The sequence below is a fragment of the Lagopus muta genome, chromosome 20 (genome assembly GCF_023343835.1).
Source record: "Lagopus muta isolate bLagMut1 chromosome 20, bLagMut1 primary, whole genome shotgun sequence".
Taxonomy (NCBI): domain Eukaryota; kingdom Metazoa; phylum Chordata; class Aves; order Galliformes; family Phasianidae; genus Lagopus; species Lagopus muta.
In genome coordinates, this window is record NC_064452.1 from 1,765,143 (window position 1) to 1,784,623 (window position 19,481).

General features: G+C 45.4%; 1 protein-coding gene across 3 annotated transcripts; it reads right to left on the bottom strand.

Moving 5' to 3' along the window:
- Window positions 1–332: 332 nt before the first annotated feature.
- On the bottom strand, window positions 333–16,923 carry GGNBP2 (gametogenetin binding protein 2). Of its 3 annotated transcripts, none has more exons than XM_048966506.1 (14): window positions 16,796–16,923; window positions 16,188–16,305; window positions 12,601–12,681; window positions 10,346–10,599; window positions 10,030–10,128; window positions 7,675–7,788; window positions 5,477–5,686; window positions 4,342–4,516; window positions 3,566–3,760; window positions 2,877–3,027; window positions 2,581–2,706; window positions 2,346–2,497; window positions 1,735–1,983; window positions 334–1,012 (listed from the first exon to the last, which is right to left on the bottom strand). In XM_048966506.1, exons 2-14 carry the CDS (start codon window positions 16,278–16,280, stop codon window positions 809–811), a joined length of 2,103 nt encoding a protein of 700 aa, XP_048822463.1. In that variant the 5' UTR covers window positions 16,281–16,305; window positions 16,796–16,923; the 3' UTR covers window positions 334–808. The 3 variants fall into 3 exon arrangements, with proteins under 3 accessions (XP_048822465.1, XP_048822463.1, XP_048822464.1); XM_048966507.1 differs by having other exon boundaries at window positions 335–1,012; window positions 5,483–5,686; XM_048966508.1 differs by lacking the exons at window positions 16,188–16,305; window positions 16,796–16,923 and adding an exon at window positions 12,882–16,133 and having other exon boundaries at window positions 333–1,012.
- Between the last annotated feature and the right edge of the window lie 2,558 nt (window positions 16,924–19,481).

Genomic DNA, 19,481 nt, shown 5'->3' on the forward strand with positions numbered 1-19,481 from the left:
CTTCAGAACTGAGCTCCATATTTCATTAAGGAAACATCAAGGTGTGTGGAAACCTTTTTGTTTGAGAGCATCAGAGAGCTGAACGTCGGCTTTGTCAACAAGTGCTGCAGTGCCCCAACTCTGAGGCAGCTCAGTGAAAAGCCCTCAAAGCAGCACAGGGGCACAGGCTCAGAACCACACTGCTTCCACAAGCACCAACAAACCAGCTGCACTTTTCCTAGGGAAGCTTCTTCACCTCACTGTTACCTCCAAGAAGTTCCACAAACCAAACTAAGGGCTTCTCGTCCACCCTGAACAGCAGTAACTCAAACTGTGCCAAAGCACTTAAAGCAGAAACGTGTACACCCATTTTTACTATGCATATTAATAAATATTCTTTATTTAAATTTTGCACATTGCGCTTTAACATATTACATCCAAAACATTTTGCAAATGGATGTCTACTTTGTAAAATCTTATATTCAGCTCATTGTCATTCTGTACAGAATTATAGGTACAACATTACTTTGCCACTAGTCTGCTTTTTGTAAGTCTCACAGTAAGAGAAACATTTAATGAAAAGAGATGGCTTAAATTATAAGAGAGGCTTGCACAGCTACTCAACTAAAGATACAAGCCTGAAGAAAGAACAAAAGTAATGAAATCACCTCCACCAGCCTCCCCCAAAAAAACAAGAAAGAAAAAAAAAAAAGAATCACATTAATTTAAGATAAAATTTTGCCATAATTCACTAAATTAAGTTTTTGAAAGAGAAGGCGCAGTAGTCATCTCGAGAATTTCAATGAAAGACAGAGCTATTTTATTGTGTTTAGTTCGCTCCAGCCGTTGTCAACCAACCGTTACAAATGGGCCTCTTGTGATCATTTAAACGGCAGTATTTATTAAATTTCTCCTTCAGATGCTGTCGGTATTGTTCTCTATTGCTGTAAAAAGACTTGTTGTTTGCCATAAATGACTGTATTTCATCTTGTGAGATAAAGATTTCCTCGTCAGAAGTGCATTCGGATTCATCCTACAAACAAAAACAGGTGTTTAAAGTCTCCAGCAGGGCACCTCTCTATACAATATACCTGCCTGGCAACCATAGGTGCTGTTTACAGTTCCTCTGAAGAAAGATACTGCCTCCACGCCACAACACAGAAGCCTGAGCTGGCTAATCCCACCACCTGGTTCACGATGCTCTGCTCTCTTGGGTAAGAAGTGCTCTGTGCAGCCATGAAACCCACTAAAGAAAGCTCCAGTGTTCACACATTTTCAGTGAATTGCTATTATTTGAGTTTGTGGGTGGGTTTTTTTCTGTTCTTAAATACAGCAACAGGAAAGTAGAGCATGAGAAAGGACTAGGAAAAGGAAGAGAGACAGAAGGAAGCATGCCAAGGAGCCTGCGATGGGAAGCAATGTTTGAAGCACAAAGGCATCAGTAATGCATGCTTCATTTTACGGAAAGATCCAATCCTTAACAACAAACACTTATACTGCAAGTTCCTTCACTCACATTCCAGTGACAAGCAATTCCTCCTCCTCTGTAAAGCAACTGGGTTACACACTTCACAGAGAAAATGCCAAAGCAAACCAAGTGAGCACTGGGAGAGCAAGCAATGCATTTTAGCTTTGGTTACATTATCTGCAGTAACAGCTCCTCACTGGGATGTGAAGTTCCAAACCCCACCCTCAATCACTACCATTGGAAGCAGTATGCAGCAGCCTATAACTGCAGTGTAAGTGGTTACTTACGAGGAGCTCCACTAAGCTCTTGGCACCTTTTCCAGTATCAGGAACAAGTGACATTTCTGTAGGTTCTGCAAATTGTGACACATTTTTCATATGCTCAAACCAAGGCAACTGCTGCCCACTTTTTTCTGTGCTACAGCAGCTTTCAGCATGTGTGTCTTTGGTCTTGTCACGATGAAACTCTGTGTGCGTTGTATTTCCTGAGGTCTCTCTGATACCTGGATCTGCCATACAGCTTCCAAGTTTCTGAATCTAAAATCCAAAACAGCGGTGTTAAAACTGAACCCCTGAGAGTTCAGATGGAAGGAAGGAGGAAAGAAAAACTTTCAAGAGAAGGACAAGGATATATACGTATTTTTAAGTGTGTGTGCTTGGAGGAAAACAGCATGTCAATACACTGAGAGTGCACAGAAGCACACGAGCTAAGGGATGCACGAGAAAAGAGATTCCTACCACTACAGTCGACCCAAGGACCTCCATTCCAAAAACTGAATGGAGAAATACCAGAAGGCCAACACTACCTCGCTGACCGTGAGTCACAACAGAAATTTCAGATGCTTCTTTACAAATGTATGCATTTAAATAGCTATTCCAGAATACTCGTGGATCCTTACATGTTCGCTCTCACACTTTAAAGTTTTACTTTTCTTTTTCTTCTTTTTGTTTTTGCCTTTTGTGTTGCTTTCTTCTGAATTAGCCCAGCACTCCACGCAGCTATCTCCATCCTCCTCTTTGTCGTCGCAGCGATGGACGCAGGCATCATCTCCTGCAGAAGACAGGGCATATTCTCCTTAGACACAAGGAAGTTTTGCACGTGCTGAAGCAACATGAACTTCTTCCCAAACCCACCATTTTCATCATGGTTGCAAATGCCTTCAGTGCAGGCCACGTCCGACCCCTCTCGAGATCCCGTCTCACTGCCTTCCATGCTGGATGAATAGCCACAATCACTACCATTACAATGTGGAGATAGACCTGAGTTGAAGCAGAAAGTTACAATCATCTGCAGTAGCTGTTCCATATTCCTTATTCACACCTCTAGTGACAGAGATATATTTTAAAAAATAGTTATTTTTAAAAGTAACTGAACACTGTTTACTCCACAAACGACTCCACAAACGGCAAACAACCAGAGTCTGACGTACCTTTCTTTATTTTGGGTGAATCTAACAGGGTGCCACTACTAGGACAGGTGCAAGAAGTGCTTTCATTGGTAACAATGACTTCTACACAACTGTTAGCTTCTTCAGGGCTACCACAGGCTTTGCAGCTATTTTCCGTGAAGTCCAGGTTTTCCTTCAAATAGATAAAAAACAAAATCCACAAAACCAATATATGCAATTACTGCAATTAGTTCAGTCGGTTTTTTTAGAGAAGATGCTCTTTCCTTAAGAAGTAGCAGCTGACACTGATAACAGCCACAGCACTGCTAAATTCTTCAGGAACACATGGAAAAAAAAACCAAAACATTTAAAACAACTGCACTTTATCCTTCCTTTCCCAAAAATTTAATGGCAATTGTCTGCAAGTAGCATTTGAAATCTCTTATTTGAAGCGATAACTTTAAGAAACAATGGTTGAAAAATACTCCATCATAAGCTGACCTCCCAGTTTTAAAATTAAAACAGAAACGAAGCCCCAAAGTAACAGCTTCACAAAAAGACTGTGCTAATCTGAGATAAATCCCAGCAGCCATCAACAACTGCTTCCCAAAACCAAAATTCCTAAAAACCTCTCCAGAATTGCAGAACAGAAATGTCGGTCGATGAATGAAGCACCAAGACAGGGATCAGTTATTTAACACCAGCAGAAAGCTACAGCTGTCGGTGTTTACCTTTGCTTGATTTATTTCCTTCTCTTCTGCTGCCTGCAGAGGGGTGGGGATCTCACACACACATTTATTTTTCCTTCTGTTCTTTCGTTTTTGGCGCTTCTTCTCCTGCTTAAGTTCCCGCACTCTTTCTTCTTCTGAGAACTCTTCGCAGAGCTGTTCCAACCTGCTGATCCCCTGCACTTTTTCCACAGCCATCTGTACACGAGAGGTTAGATCTGCTTATAGAAGTTAACACTACTCAAGTTTTTACATTGATAAAGGGGGAAAATAGCAGGCAAGCACTGTCAATGATTAAGTCAAAGCAGCAATAGTGAGTGTAGAAGAAGAGTGCTGGATTCAGGCACTAGATTCCAACCGACAGAGAAGGGGTATGGAAGGGAGGTGGGAGGAGCACTGCGTTTATTCTCATGGCTCATGGTCTCATTTTTCAGTGAGAAGCAGAGACTTGAACAGATTTTTTGTATCTGTGTTTACACGATAGAAACTCTGATTATCTAACACAGCAGGACAGAAAACCACATTACAACTACTGCTGCAGCACTCCTGCAGCTTTCTGCCTAGAGGAACCAGTGAAAAATGCAACTGATTTTTCAGGCAGCCTCATCTGTGAAGTGCAGACCCCTCTCAGAACACAGCACGTAACGGGGCATCAAACACACCGCCCTGGAAGCTCCTTCCAGCCCAGCCTCAGAACAAAGCACAAAAATACGGTCAGTGAAAACATACACAGTCACCATAGCAATGAAACACAAGTTAAATAAAGAATGGAGTTTTACCTCAAAGCTTTTGCGTAAAGCATCAACCCCCAGGTAGAAAAGCATCTGCCACGTTTGTTCCTCAGCTCGCAACTTCTGCCAGATTCGGTGTAATCTTTCATAAAGGTGAATACCCAGGCAGGTCAAAACTTCTTCCTGGGCTATGTCTATTGTCTTAGCATGCCTTTCTCTTCGTCTAGAGGAGAGTTCAACCAAAGCAGAGTATTGTTAAAGTACCTGGAAGTCTACCAAGAGATCAAAGCAACTCAAGGAGGTATTTTCTGTACGTACAACCGAAGCTGTGTTTGCATGAACAGCTCTTTTAATTGAGTTCTGCTGTGCTGCATGCAGATGCAAAATAGAAAGGACCAGCTCAGTACTACATTCCTGACGTGCTAACTGGAGCACAGTATGGCTAAGCTGCACTCTGCCTTCCACCCTGTGAATTCCCTCAGTCTCTTTGCTCCTATAGAAGGGATCAGTGGAGTTTTAATGTCAGAGATACGGCCATTTCTTTCATTTCCTAAAGTTCTTAATGTATAGCAAACACTTTAAGCTCCTAAATTTGCATTCCAGATAACTGAAGCGTGTACATTATCTCCCTTACAAAATATACTTCAGTATTAAACCGTATCTATTACGAATAAAAGAACAATTGGTACAGAACTAGTTACCCTCCCTCCTAATCCAACAGTTACGATCTAGTTCTAAAGACAGTGAGCTGAGCTTTGCATTTTTAATTTTGCGTTCAAGTTGCAAGGTACAGGTTCAAATATTACTAGGAAATACAAATGGCAACAAAATGAAGTTCAACACGGAGCATTCAGTTAAACATTCAACCAAGGTTCTCTTTCTATTTCGCATGTTCTGAGCGCTTCAATGGAAAAGCAGGCAGCCCTAATGAGTGACCAAATGAAGTAGAAGATGTTCAGCAACTGCTTTCAGTCTTGCCTTCAGAGTTAAACGCACTTAAAAATCAAAAGCACGTATCTGCACTACTTTGAAGCACTACCTTTAAAGTCCACCTCAACGCGAGGATCGAGGCTCAGGAGTTTGTTGTGCAGCAAGGAGGCAAAAAAATCACTTGTGCAAAATACATTTGGTAATAAAATAAAGAAGCAAAGCGCTAGATAGCCCACTCTAGCAAATTACATACTCATACCCTCCTGCGAACTCTGGTTCAGCTCGACCCAAGAGGTGTGCGATGAAATCTGTTTCACAGCATACATGTATATGGCGTTCATGTGGGCAGCAACGCAAACCCTCATACAGTGCAGCACAGTAGCCCTTCTCTTTGCTGCAGTCTAGCTCACCAATAAGAATATTGTATGCCCGAAGTACTTTATTCTTGCAGTCAGTGCAAAACCTGCAGTGAAATACAAAACGTAACAGAATTGAATTCTTATTCGAGCAGAAACTTGGAGCAGCTTCATCCAAGTTAAAGCACACTGAGCTCTTTAATAGTGCATGCTATATTTAAAATAGGTCATGCTGAGGTTTATCTTACTTGAAAACATGAAACAGTCACAGACTTTGGGTGTAAGCCACGTGAGTTTACCATACACATTATACTACCCATCATATGTTACAAGCTGGAGTATCAGCTTCCATGCTCCAAGACATAAATCAATCTAACTGTTAACATGAAGAAATTCCTACATGAATATGCAGTTCCATACACAATCAAGGATCAGAGATCTGATAGTGAGCAAACTGAACAGTTAGTGCAAGGAAGGAAAAGTAACACACTCCAAGTTACTTTAGTTATTAGTAACCAGTTATTTAACGGATATTTGAGTGAGGGATAACAAGAAGGAAAATCCTCTGCTGCCTGCTGTGTAAGAGTAGCTTCCACTACAAGCACCTTGAAATATATTTTGAACTACTGGATTACTGCACAGATAGCAAAACAAGGGTTGTTCATAATACAGTGTACTCAATGTAAACAGGACAGCTCAGATAGCTGATAGGAGAATAGTACAGTTATGAAGTCTGTTATAATTTAAACACAACAAAACTAATTTAAAAGTAATCTTCAAGAAGCTACAAAACGTCTGCTGTATTATTCTAAAAATGCAAGTCAGACAAGCTGCTCACATTTCAGCTTGAAAAGTTTGCTCTTCATGCCATCTCTGGATGGTGTTTTTCCCTTCCCTAGTTTGTCCAGTCACTTGACAACACTAAGTCAAACATATTTGGGTGTTTGATAGAGCTATGATAACTGGCTAGTTTCTGCGGCGAAAGGAAAGAAAACAGTCACATTACTGTAGGTTAGCATCAGGAACGCGGCCAACACCATGTTTAATGTCACAGGAGATTAAAGTTATTTTGTTTCCAAAGTGTTATTTCCACACCACCACCCCCACACCCATCTGTGCCCCCACAGCTTTTATCTGAGCCTTGAAACCACTGGAAATTAAGGTTTCAACCAGTGCTAAAGCTACCATCCATCACGCACATGCAACCATCAGTTTGAGCCCCACTCCTTCTCTGCAAGAAAGGCGTAACAGCACTGGCACTACTCTGTCACAGACACCTGTTTAAGGAACAGGATGTATAAGCACCAGCCTGGAATCTGCATCTATTAGCCTTGTTCCCCTTACTGTGAACCTGTGTACACCCCTCAAAGGTGGCACAGCCCCAAAGGCAACAGGCTGCTGCCAAAGGGCAGCTCTGGGAGTCACAGCCTTACACCCCTACAAGCTCTGGCAGAAAGGAAAACTTCTGGGATAGAAGCCATCCATTTCAACTTTCTGCATTAACTAAAATGCACTGCTTTGGCACTACTGTTATTTCCTGTTATTACACAGAATTACTGTTATACTGTATTAGTTTAGAACAAAAGTAACCCAAGATTCCCTCAGAAACAGGGTTCTAAAGACATCCATTAAACTCCTTTAAGTACCACAAAAAAGGGGGCAGTTTTACCTGAAATTAGAATTCTTGCCATTGCTCACTTTACATCCACTCTCCAAAAAGACAAAAAACAACCCAAAAAAAAAGCCACGAACCACCCAAAATCCTGATGCTCGGGCATCCGCGCGTACTGAAGCTGCTGCTAAAATACTCATCATTGCTACACGATTTAAACTCATGCTTAGATTCATGTAACACATATTAAAATGTGAACAAAGAATATGCAATTTCATAACAACACGTTGTAAACCATAGCTTAAGATGCAATCTGGTAAGGTCCTCTAACACCACAAAGCGGAGATCTTAGTTTTAGAACAGCATCAGAACGCCATCAGGAAAATTCTAAACTTGTAGACATTGTGTAGACTACACACTTATTTTGATTAACAAGAAAATGCAGCATGCATCTCTCAAGGTGCCTTTGTTCTTGTAACATACCTGTGTTTTCGTAGATACGTTTCTAATGTTTCTAAGAGGCAGCTAGAATCAATTAAAACTACTTCATCCCTGCACTCCTGGGACATGAGCTCCCATACATCCATCCAACATCCCCTGCAAACAAACAACAAACACATCTGTAAGAAAGCATGTTATCCTGCTGGCAGTTTGGGAAAGAAGCAAATGAAAGCACTGGTAGTTTACCTGACCGCTCCCTGGAAGGGCCCACAGTGGAAAGTGATCCTACACTTGCTCTCCTCCTTCTTGCTGTCTTCACTATTTTTCTTATCTGCACTTAATTTCTCTGCACTGAGTGTACTACTGCTCCCTTCACTGTCATATAGTAAAAGAAATTGTAAGCCTGTACCATCTCTATTACAAACTGGCTGTTTTTCCCAAATAGGCACCATGAAAGCGTTGCAGCGTTCCTTCATTTGCTTTGACACTTTCACAGGCTAAGCCTTAAATTACAGAGAAGAGTCAGATAATAGACACAGAGTTTGCTACCCATGTTCATAAACCCAGATCCACGATGACTTTTTATAGCTGAAAGCCAGTAGTTTTTCAGTACATTACCTTAAGGGTAATCATACCCAAGCTGTAATATTTCTGGTAGCAGTTCATACATCAACTTACTTCATTAAATTTCCAAAACGTGTTAAAATACTTCCCTCACCACCACTGGATGTGCCTGCAGTACGCTCACAGAGCCAAGAATACACTGGAAGGAGCAAGTCACCTCTACTCACAGCTTTGGATATGCTTGCAGTTCTCACAATGGTCATCTCTGTTTAAACTTGTGTATGGATACAACAGAGCAGTAAAACAGAGGAAGCAGCATTCCCATGCAATAATTAGTTTCTCCAGAATATTTATTTATGCTGTGATCTCAGCAGCTTTCCTTGGAGCAGAATTGGTGCTGCACGCCCTGAGCACGCCTGCAGTGTGACAGCGGGACGGCGGCTGAGCACAAAGTGCACACTGTGCTCCCCAGCAAACCACACTGACTGCCCACACACCACACTATCAGATAAAGCCAAAAGCTTTACTCGCAGTATTCAAGTACTGTTCTTTCACACGTTATCCTGCCAGTGCCCAGAATACAGAGGGGACTTCCTCCAGCATGAGGGCAGCATTTTCCTCTCTATGGCCATTTGCAGAACTGCTTCGCCTTGCCAAAAGGCTGAGCGCAGGTTCTGCCACATACGTTCTTAAAAAGAAAACGTTAATCTCACTAAAAACAAACTGCAAAAACACTTGGAATTCCTGTATTTTTTTCTTTAAATGCACTTCTATGATCTTTTGTTCATGTAATATAAGCTTTAAAACAATTACATGCGAAGTCTGCAACCAAGTCTGCAGCCAGCAGCACAAGCAGCAGCAGCAGAGGCCAGGCTGCAGGTGCCCACAGCCCACCAGTCAGCCATGCCCAGAACCAGCACAGAATCCAAGCCCTGCCTTGGAAACGTGAGGGGCAAACTTCCACAGGTTGGGTGCTTCACCAACAAGCAGAACACAGCTGAAGTTCTCCTGCACTGCAGCTAAGCACAGTACCCACATCTATTGGTTATCACCTCAGCACCAGCACAAACAACAACACCACACACCACAGCTCTGCATGGTGCATCTTTCTGATCATTTCACCTCCTACTATACAGAAGCATACATGCACCTTTTGCACTGATGTATTCAAAACATGCTGTCATATTTTGAGAAAATGGTTTACAGACCTTTAGCTTTAATTTTGTCACCCAACCACAACAAAGCCTTTAATTAATGACCAAACAAGGCTCCCCCCTCAAACAACCTCAAGGAGAATGACATTTATTTAGCACGTCATTTCACCTCAGCACAAACTGCTGATCAATTGCTTTGGTATAGAGAAGTAAAAAGCAGTTTCTCTTTCTAGAGCACTGTTTCTATCGCAATGCAGAAGCCATCCATGCCCTGGGCACACCATATTCCATTTCATGATCCAAATGAGATACAAAAAACACAGAGAAGTACTGGTCTGTAATGGTCAAGTTAGCTTCCAGCAGCTAGCTTTGAAATTAACCAAGTATTTTTATAGAGAAAGGGAACCACAGCAGCAGCCTGACACCACATTAACAAAACCCAAAATGTGAAGCACTTTCCTATGAAAAGCAACTCTAACATTCGCTACCCCAAATTCCTGAGTGCCCCTGCTTCTCTTCCAGGCAGTTTTCTGGGATTACTATAATTCAAATAGCTTGGAAATTACTACTCTGGCAAATAGATAACAGCATTAAAAAAAAAAACAAAGATCTGAATGTACCTGAAGTCTGGCTCCTCAAGTACTTTAGGATTAATCGCATACGTTAAACCCCAACTTACCCCAGTGGTTTTGGTTTGTGTGTGTCCAGAGAGTGTAACTGACATCTCTTGTTCTTCTTACTTTTAGGAATTGCATCAATCATGTCATTCAGTTTGGACCTACAGAAAAAGGGTAACTTAGTGGACAGAAAATCTGGTTATCCAGATACACTTTCCAGGGGCTGATTCAGCTCCTGTGCTAACGAACATTAAATCTAAAGCTTTCTTCCTAGCTGCTACTTTTTCTTACAACACTCTTGCAGTACCCAAGGAAAATACAGTGTGGATTTTCCAGGCCAATTCTAGTAGTTCTAATACAGCTGTGGGACTAACTTACCCATGCACATAAAACAGTGTATAAAGCTTCTTTGCATCAGTCATACAGCTTCGAGTTACAGAAAGAACCCCCTTCGGCCCAACTGCAAGAGGCTCCAGGGCTGGATTTCCAGACTCAACCAGCTGAGAAAACAGACGCTCCACGCTGCGACGACACCCCACACATGGGACCAGCTGAGAAAGAGCACTCAGAACTTCACGTGATGTCACCATCATGGCAATATTGAGATCCTGCTGTTTAAGCATGCTATGTCTCTAAAGGCGAATAAGAAAGGAAATAATTAGAAATAAAGAAATAGAAACACACTTTAAACCATTCTACTTTCTTTGCTTTTGACGTTTCCTTATCAAAATACACGTGTGCTGGAAACCATATGCAGTGCTTAAGAGCCTCAGGTCACCATCTTCCTACTAATCACCTCCAGTACTCCATGAACCACAGCCCACTACCATCAAAGGAGCAATCCTGCTTCAAGTCTTACAGTCTGCCCTCAGAAAGGAAATAACTTTTTCTCCTCTTGCTCTCTCCTGCCACTCAAATCAGCGAGCAACGCAGCCAAGCAGACAGCACACCTCCCTGTGCCCATCACTGAGAAGCCCTTCTTACAGCAACTCAGCACAGATGTTTTACTGAAGGGCCTCATATGCAAACTCCACACATTTTCATCTTCTACTCACACTCATTTCATCCTTGGCACACAGAAAGGAAACTCCTGGATGCTCATTGCTATGTATGGAAATCTCACTTACAACCACCTTCCTTTCTTCACGCCAAAACAATTCTGCAGCACTGTTCCTGACAGGCTGAATGCTGTTTCCCATTACAAATCTAACACCCGTAACTCAGGAAAGCACACATTACTATTCAGGGTGAAACATTTCACTTCAGTAGTGAACATTCAACGCGTGCTAATAATAGAGCTTCACAGAGAACACCTTCTAATATTTCTTACGTCAACGAACAGCTCGAGGTGCTTCTCCTCATTCCCCTGTCAAAGACACCCCTGCACAGACCCATAAGGAGCAGAAGGATACCCTCCTGCTTCTCCTAACTGCCACGTTACTGGCTCGGACTCCAGCTCTGAACTTCCACTAGCACAGCTAAACAGAACAGATGGTTCCTTCCTCACACAACAGCCAACAAATCCACACTTCAAGTATCAGTGCTACAGGCACTTCCCAACATTATCTAGAGGAGCAGAGTGCTGTCACTCTATTAATTGTCTCATCTTCCCCTGCTTATACAGACAGGCTTACAAAGCTGTACTTCGTATCTATACAGTGAACGTCTTGCCACACTGCTGTCATATCACACCCAGTTAGAGGCTGCTAATGTAGAACTCAGCTGTCAAGAAAGAAGACCACAAAATACAGCAAAATAATCAGTCACATGGAATGTATAAACACACCAACTGAAGTGCAAGACTATTTTTGGTTCACTTCAAGTAATTTATTATAACAAGTAAAGCTATAATCAGAAAACACTACATGTTTGTGCTCTGAAAGGAAGGCACATTAAACAATCTGACAAGCGATAGCACTCTGCAATAATCCTCTTTCCTGTAATTAATAGCACTAATCACAGCAACAACAAAAATGAGCTATTTTCACAACACAGCTATGCTTCGTATGCAGCATATGTCCCAACGTCTGCTGCCAAACCCCAGTGCAGGAGTACAAGATGCCCACGACCAAACAGCCCTGCTCCTTCTGACATCAGGCTTTGGCTGCTTGTGGTCTTGTGCTTCCCCTTCTTTTGGCTACAGGTGTCACAGGGCTACTTGCACTGTCAGTGCATAACTGTCAGGGGCACAACAAAAATGTCTGTCTCTGTTCAACTACACCTAATCTATAAACTACCACACTTATGCTGTCTTGGTATGGCACAACTATAAGGTCTCAAGCAATACACACTCCTACTTGTCCAAGCAGTACCAGAGTGTATAGAAAGAAGTCTGAACGTATCAAAAAGCATAGCTTTTGTTAAGAATTAACCAGCAGTGACCAGCTCTTAATTTTAATTGGATATGCAGCAACATCTCCTGGGAAGACAACAGTGTACGAGCTGTGAAGTACCAAAAGTGCAGGCAGCCAGTGCCCTTTGGTACCAACACAACTGCTCACATGTACTGATGTGTCATTCATGAACTCATTCCAGGAATAACAACCTCCCTCCCAGAGACATAAGGGCAGGAATCTACAGACACCAGAACCTAGTAACACGTGGCTTTCTTTAAAAAACAGTGAGATACTCACCTGAATGAACTGCTTCAGTTGTGCACCGTTATTCTGATGTCCATCTAGGTTCAGCACGTTGTCGGGAAATTCCATCACCATCTGAGTGAAATAGGAGAAAAAAGGCTTTCAGAAGTTGAATGTGCAGCATTTGCTTGTTTTTCTTCCCAAGGAACAACAGGACATTAAGACAGACAACGTTAAACCCTCATTCTTTTAGCATAACTGCACCACAAGCTTGGAAAAGTGCAAGAACAGTTTAAAACAATGAACATTTCAGCAAATTAACAACTGTCACTAACATGATGCTCTAGAGGAGGGTTACAAACAGCAAACATTCCAAGAGCTGGTGTAGGAGAGCAGCAGTTACGTGATGGAAAGCCACTATTTCTGTTACATCATCTACAGGAAAGAAAGAACTGCACGTCAAGACAAACTAATCCAACAGCAAAACAATTTATAAAAGTATGAAAAGAACAGCACAACAGTTCCACGACTTTGGGTTGTCTCTTTCAAAGGTGAATTTAAAATGGCGTTAATTCAGCAAGGCACTCCAAGGTATCCTTTGTTTTGTGTCTGCAGCTGCAGCTCTCAAGGGGCTCCAAGAAAAACATCAAGCCTACAGAACACTGGGGTTACCAGCAAGTAATTAATAACCCTTTTCCAATTACTAAGCAAGGAGAGCAACATCTTGCGAACTAAAAAAAGTGAAATAACTGTTAGACAAAACTCCACCATAACCATGGGGAAAAATGAAGCCAAACAGAAGCAAAAGCAAAGACTGGCTTCATTCATCTTCTGTGTCCAAACTGAGAAATACAATTTTATCACCAAGAACACTGAGAGTCCACTTTACAATCTGAAAGACAAAACAAGAGCTTGATTAACAACTCGAACACCACCCAGCACCGAGATGAAACAGCCCGGATCGTTCTCTTTCCACAGGCCAGCACCGGCTTCCTTCAGGCAGCTGCTAAGGACAGGGCTCCCTGTTGGCATCACCACGGCTGCCACCACCCCCACAGAACTGCACGCTTACTTCTACAGCACTCAGCACTGCTCCAAAACAAACATCTATTCTCTAAGGCCAGAGAGCATGGCGCTTCTCTGCTCTGCCACATGCTGGGGGAGGACAGCATTGGTGCACAACTGTGCTCACTGTGAATTCTGACCCCTGGGGCATTTCTCTCCCCTCTTCCCTTCTCTTGTCCCTGCCCCATACACTGTGCAGCAGTGCAAGCCTTTGCTGCTTGGTGACAGGTTTCCTGGATGGTTCATTTCATGTCCCCGTCAGGAGCGAGCTCTATGCAGAAGTAACAGCACTACCTGCTAACACAGAGAGAAGAGACATCTGCACATTTCTCTCCTCTTTCATTTATCGTCCGCTATCAGACAACACCCATGGGCGTTGGGCACAACACAGTTACATTATCAAAGACTGAATTAATTCATGCATCTGTTAGATGAGATTTTATTAGCCGGTTGAACACCAACCACACAGCCACATCAAGGGGCACACCTTCTGGAGACCCTAAAAGCTGCTTAAGAAATGAAAAGAGCCAGGTATTTAAAGCTCCTTCGATTTCAAGTTGAAGCATAAGAGACAGACAGGTGAGAGTGAGCAGAGGAGCAGTGCTGCACTGCACCCAGGGAGGTGCCTGCATGCCTGGGAGCAGCGCTACAAGCTCAAGAGCGTTCTAAACCATTCATTCAGTATTCCACAATGACTGACCCACTCTTTCCAGACTTAAGGCACAGACTCAGTGGGCCCATTGCTTTTCATTTTTTGAGTTTCAAACGGGCCAACACAAGCCAGTTAATTCTGACATTCATTTTTAAAGATAATGTTAAAGATAAAATTAGGTTTCAAAGACAACAGCACCCACCTCAAGCACAACTACCTCCCTATCTACCTCCTGCAACAGCTCTCCTTAAGAATTAAAATAAAAATCACAGGAGGCTCCAAGACAAGGAAGCAATAACTCCATTCCTCTGTTTCTGCAGATTTATTCACCCCCAGACACAGAAATCTGAATGCTTTATAACAGCAACAGAACAGGGAAAACAAAGCAAAGCGGACGCAAGACAGTATTTGTTTGTGGTGAGGATGACTTGCACTTACATAAATGCCCCTCACTCAGATGGACACCAAACTGATTTACAGCTATAGGGACCTTTTCAATCACACTACAGCACGCCTCTGCTGTAGAAAAAAAAATCACAGCAACAACACAGCACAAATGTGCAAAATTTGTGGCAGGGAAATAAATTCTGGAACTACATCAGAAACGCAATTTCAGGTCAGCCTAAGTCAATTCATCCATCTCACGCTTGGGTTGGCCGAGTTTCCACACTCCCTCTCTCAACCTATTAAGTACAGCAAATGGTAACAATGGCACGGTGCGTCTGCTTAGCACAGTCTAGCTATTATTTGTAGCTAGTCATTTGTACACAGGAATCTAAGAAAAAAGAATCTGAGACCTTCAAATTATATGAGGGAAAAAAGATCGAACAGAGAAGGTATCTCAGGATCTCACAGATGACATACAGCAAGCTCAAAACTTAAGGTATTCCTACACAGTGCTGTCAATAAATCCTTGCAAGGGAGGAAAACACTGCTTTGAAAAACTTGAGTGGAAAACTACACAGTGTACAGCACAGTTAACCAGCACTGACAGACTACACAGGGCCAAAAACCAGTGACAATTAATAATATGCACCATTTACAGCAATCAAAACCAAAATACAGCAAAGAGCCCCCCAGCAAACAATGCAAAACCAGATGGGATTGAGACAGAGTCTTCATCAGTGTCACTGCAGGCTTACAGACTGGAGGTGCTCAAATGTTTTGAGCTGGAAGACGGAAGAATATAAATTATGAAGTTGGAAACATTTAAGAGAAAAGAAAAAGGTGAATCAGGTCAGGGTTTGAAAGCACATCATATAAGCAACATCAGTGACTGTCACATGGCACAAAGCTGAAACCAGAACTCACACAAGTGGGATACCTGGTTACAGTGTGTTTTGTTCTCAACCTGACCTTCCCCTACCGTGAGGACTGAGAGCAATGCTGGCCTGCAGAGCTGCTGCACATGCTCCTGCCATGTGGGTGCTTCTCCTGAGCAGGGAGGCAGAGCAGGCTTTGGGCCACACCTTCCAGAGCAGCAAAGCCCCCGTTTCAGGGACCCACATCATACAGTGAATGGAAGCTCGCAGCTCTGTCGCTGTAGATGCAGCAGCACATTGCTGCGTGCTCAGTAACCCTTACCTTAAGGCGAAGCTGTGGAAAATACCTTCAGCCCTTCTTTGCCTATTTTAAAGCACGGCAACCACTCCAACACAGACGTGGGTTTAACGTTCACACGAATCAGCCATTCTAGGGGTCCTTTCCTTATGAACCGAGAACCGGCTGCGCTCCACGTTCCCGCCCGGGCTCGGAGCCACCCCCGGCCCCGGGCAGCGACTCACTCTCAGTCCCGACCGGTCACACGGAGCCGCTCGGCCCAGAGCCCGGTAACCCCGGGCAGCGCGGAGCCGATCGCCGCGGGAGGAGCCGGGGAAAGGCCTCGCAACGCCCCGCCGCCGAGCGGAGCGGGGCCGGCACTCACCGTCAGGGTGTCATCGATGTAGAGCGGGATCTGCCTCTTCTCGAAGGGGAACTCCTCCTCCCCGTCCCTGCACACCGCCACCAGCCGCGCCATCTCCGCCGCGTCCCCGCGCTGCAGCCTGCGAGCAGGGAGCGCCCAGAGGTAAAGGCCCGCCGCGCTCCGCCGGCACACTTTCACCACCAGCAGAGAGCGAGCCTGCGCTCCGCATCGCCTGATTCACCACGCGCCGCGCCGGGCCCGCCGCTCCTGCACGGCGCCGGAGGAGCTCGGAAGGCCACGGGCAGAAGCCAGGGAGCGAGGGGCGACGGGAGGGCAGGGCGGGCGGCGGAGCAGACGGAAGCGCCGGGCCGACACCCCTTCCCGCCCGCCCGCGGCCCCCCGGCGGCTCCGTCCCTCCCCGGCACCGCCAGCGGGCCGGGCTGAGGGAACGGGAGAGCCTCGGGGCCCGCGGCCGGCAGGGCCCTCCCGCGGCCCGGCTCCTCCCGGCCCCGCCCGGCCCGCGGCCCGCGGGCGACGGCTCAGAGGAAGCCAGGAGCTGCCCGCCCTCCGTCCCTCCCGCTCCCCGCGACCCGCGCCGCTCCCCTCCCCCCCCCGGCCCCGGCCTTTACCGGCGCTCCGCGAGTCCGCGGCCCGGGCGCTGTGACAGGCGGGCGGACACCTCGGGCTCCGCCACAGAGCCGCCTCCCTCCTCTCCTTCTCCCCCTCCCCGAACCCTCCCCGCCGCCGCCGCCGGCTCCGCCCCGCCGTCCTCTCGCGAGATCTCGCCGCTCTCCGCCCCGCCTCACCCGCGGGCAGCGCCCGGTCCGGCCGAGGCCGCGGGAGGCGTCGCTCCGTCCGTTATCCCGCGGGGCTCCGCGGCAACGCCGCGTTACGAACGGCCCCTAACGGCCGCACTCCTCCCTCCGCCGCCGGAAACGCATCGCGGGGGGCAGAGGGGCGGATCGCCGGGCGCTGCGCGTGGCGCAACCGACGGAAAACGAAACGCCGCGGCTGCTGAACCGCGCCGTGGCGGATCCTCGGCGGCTGGGATCGCCTTTGCCGATCCGCGTCGCTCCGTCGCTCCGCACACTGAAGCCCTCGCAGCGGAGCGGGGCGGTTGGCGGCGGGCGCTTTTCCCCTCGGTTCCGCATCGTGCGACAAACGGGTTGCGATGCAGGCACGGCAGCGGCGCTGCCCAAACACTGCGCTCCCAGCAGCTACACGTGTGCGCGTCAATAAACGAGCTACGAAAACATCGCCGCTCCCTTTCACGTAGCTTTTATCCCTGGAGAAGGATCTGCAGGAAACGCAGCTGTCGGTCCCCGCAGAGTAAAGGCAGGCAGCTCTTTGTGCCCTCGCTTCGTGCCCTTGTTCTCCTCGGAAGAGATTCCATGCTGCAGGACGTGGTGCTGAGGATACGGCCCGAACCTGCACTGTGCTTCGTGTGAGTCTTCATTCGACTTCAAAGGGCTGGAACGGAAGGCACGCTGAGGTTTGCATCAAAACCCAACGCGTTTAAAAATAATGAAATTTGGAAAGAAGGACCTGATGACTCATGAGGAGCAACCTTAAGGATGAATGTGACCATCTCCGCTCACCTACGTTTCTTCTATCCCGCAGCCTTACAAACAGGTCGTTCTGTAAAGTTATAGCATCAAAAATGATACAATTTCTCTTTTCCTGGTCCTCTGCTTTACAATTCTTACTGATGTCAGTGGCGTGCTACAGTTGATAATGTAACTTTTACTAATTACCTAACAGATGAAGACTCATTTTTTCATATGTATCTGTAGATCTACATAAGCCTACACATCTTAACACACCAAAACGTGAGGTGAATTGTGGCACTGTCCACAGGGCGGCAGGGATGGACCAGAGCTGGGTGCCTCCAGTGCTATTCACTCCTCCTGCATCTTTTCAAGCCCCCTGCAGCTCCCCATTTCCTTGTATGGATTCTGTGATCTGAGCGCATCTCTTGGTTCCTGCAGGAGCACGGTTAATTATCTGTATCCATTCATAGTCAAAACATTCAGTATTAATAACCGCTGGTTGCTTCAGGGAAGAACTTGCCACGGTTGTTATTGACAATAAGTAATGGGAATTAATTGTTGCTCATTAATTCAGCGGTGAACAGCTTGCTTCACACGGTTTCAGAGGAGCGGTGCTGTGCCCTGCTCTCCCTCACGTGATGCCCTCAGCTCCGTCCTTGCAGTCACAGCTCCATGGTGCAGCTGCTGCCCACCAGCCCCTGCAGGCCCTGCAGCCCTCCCACAGAATTCCAGCTTCATGAAATTGCAGTTCACATCCAGACAGCGCGCTGCTTGTCCAGACAGAACCCAGCTTTGTCACACCCAGTTAACGCCTTCGTGCTGAGCCACTGTGATAGACTTGTGCTCTCGGGCAGAGCTCACTGCAGGCCTCGTGCTTCAAACACTTCAGAAATGAATATCCGTGAGTTATTGTCACAAACGAGTCAGGCCAATCGGCGCTGGAGGCCCTTCTTCCCTAGGCAACGTTTGGAATTGTTTTGGAATAAATATATACACCAGCTACCAGGAAGCACTGCTAACAACTCTGACAATCGTGCTTATTGCAGTTGTTCCAAGTATAATACAGGCTGCTTTTCTTTAGTTCCATAGACTGTAGGGCTATAACTTGGAAGTAAACAAACATGAACTCAGTGTGTCCATGGTATACAATCTTCAGTCTGCATCTTTCTATTGGCCAAAGCCTGAGAGAACCTCATAAATTTAAGAACATTCCCCAGCATGTCTGCCTTAAGGGATTTGATTTGGAGGCACTCCTAAACTCCCTTAGGTTTTATGATTCATTGCATTCAAGAGAGAAAGAAAAAGTTGAAATATGACCCATGTGCACTCCTGTCATTCCACTAACATGAGGCATTCATCATCAGCTATCACCTATATTCTACTTCTATACTGTTTATATCTTGCATTCTTGAATTCCTCATGACTTTTAAACATATTTCTCTTCTCAGGGACTTAATGAGGTCAAGAACAGTCTTAACAGACTTAAGGAAGTGAATGAAACAAGTGTTCTGCTCTGAGTTTTCAAGAAGACTGTGATAGATGAGCACATCTCTCACCAACACACATCGGTACCCTGACCTACTGCAGTGTGCTGCTTCCCATTTGCACACAGCCTGCTAACAACTCACATAGAACATTCCCATTTCAAGACATCTCAGCTGTCAAAGCACTACTAAATGAGCTACTGTTTAAAATAACTTTACAGACAAATATGTGGGCATTGAGTACCTTAACGCAGAGCTGAAGACCATATTCTACAGCACTC

What these genes read in the sequence shown, in the direction of transcription:
- GGNBP2 (XM_048966506.1), bottom strand. Translation starts at nt 16,280, where the DNA reads ATGGCGCGGCTGGTGGCGGTGTGCAGGGACGGGGAGGAGGAGTTCCCC. An exon ending in ACATCGATGACACCCTGACG is followed by an intron (nt 12,682 to 16,187) that starts GTGAGTGCCGGC and finishes TATTTCACTCAG; the next exon opens with ATGGTGATGGAATTTCCCGA. An exon ending in TAAAGTGTGAGAGCGAACAT is followed by an intron (nt 1,984 to 2,345) that starts GTAAGGATCCAC and finishes TTTGGATTTTAG; the next exon opens with ATTCAGAAACTTGGAAGCTG.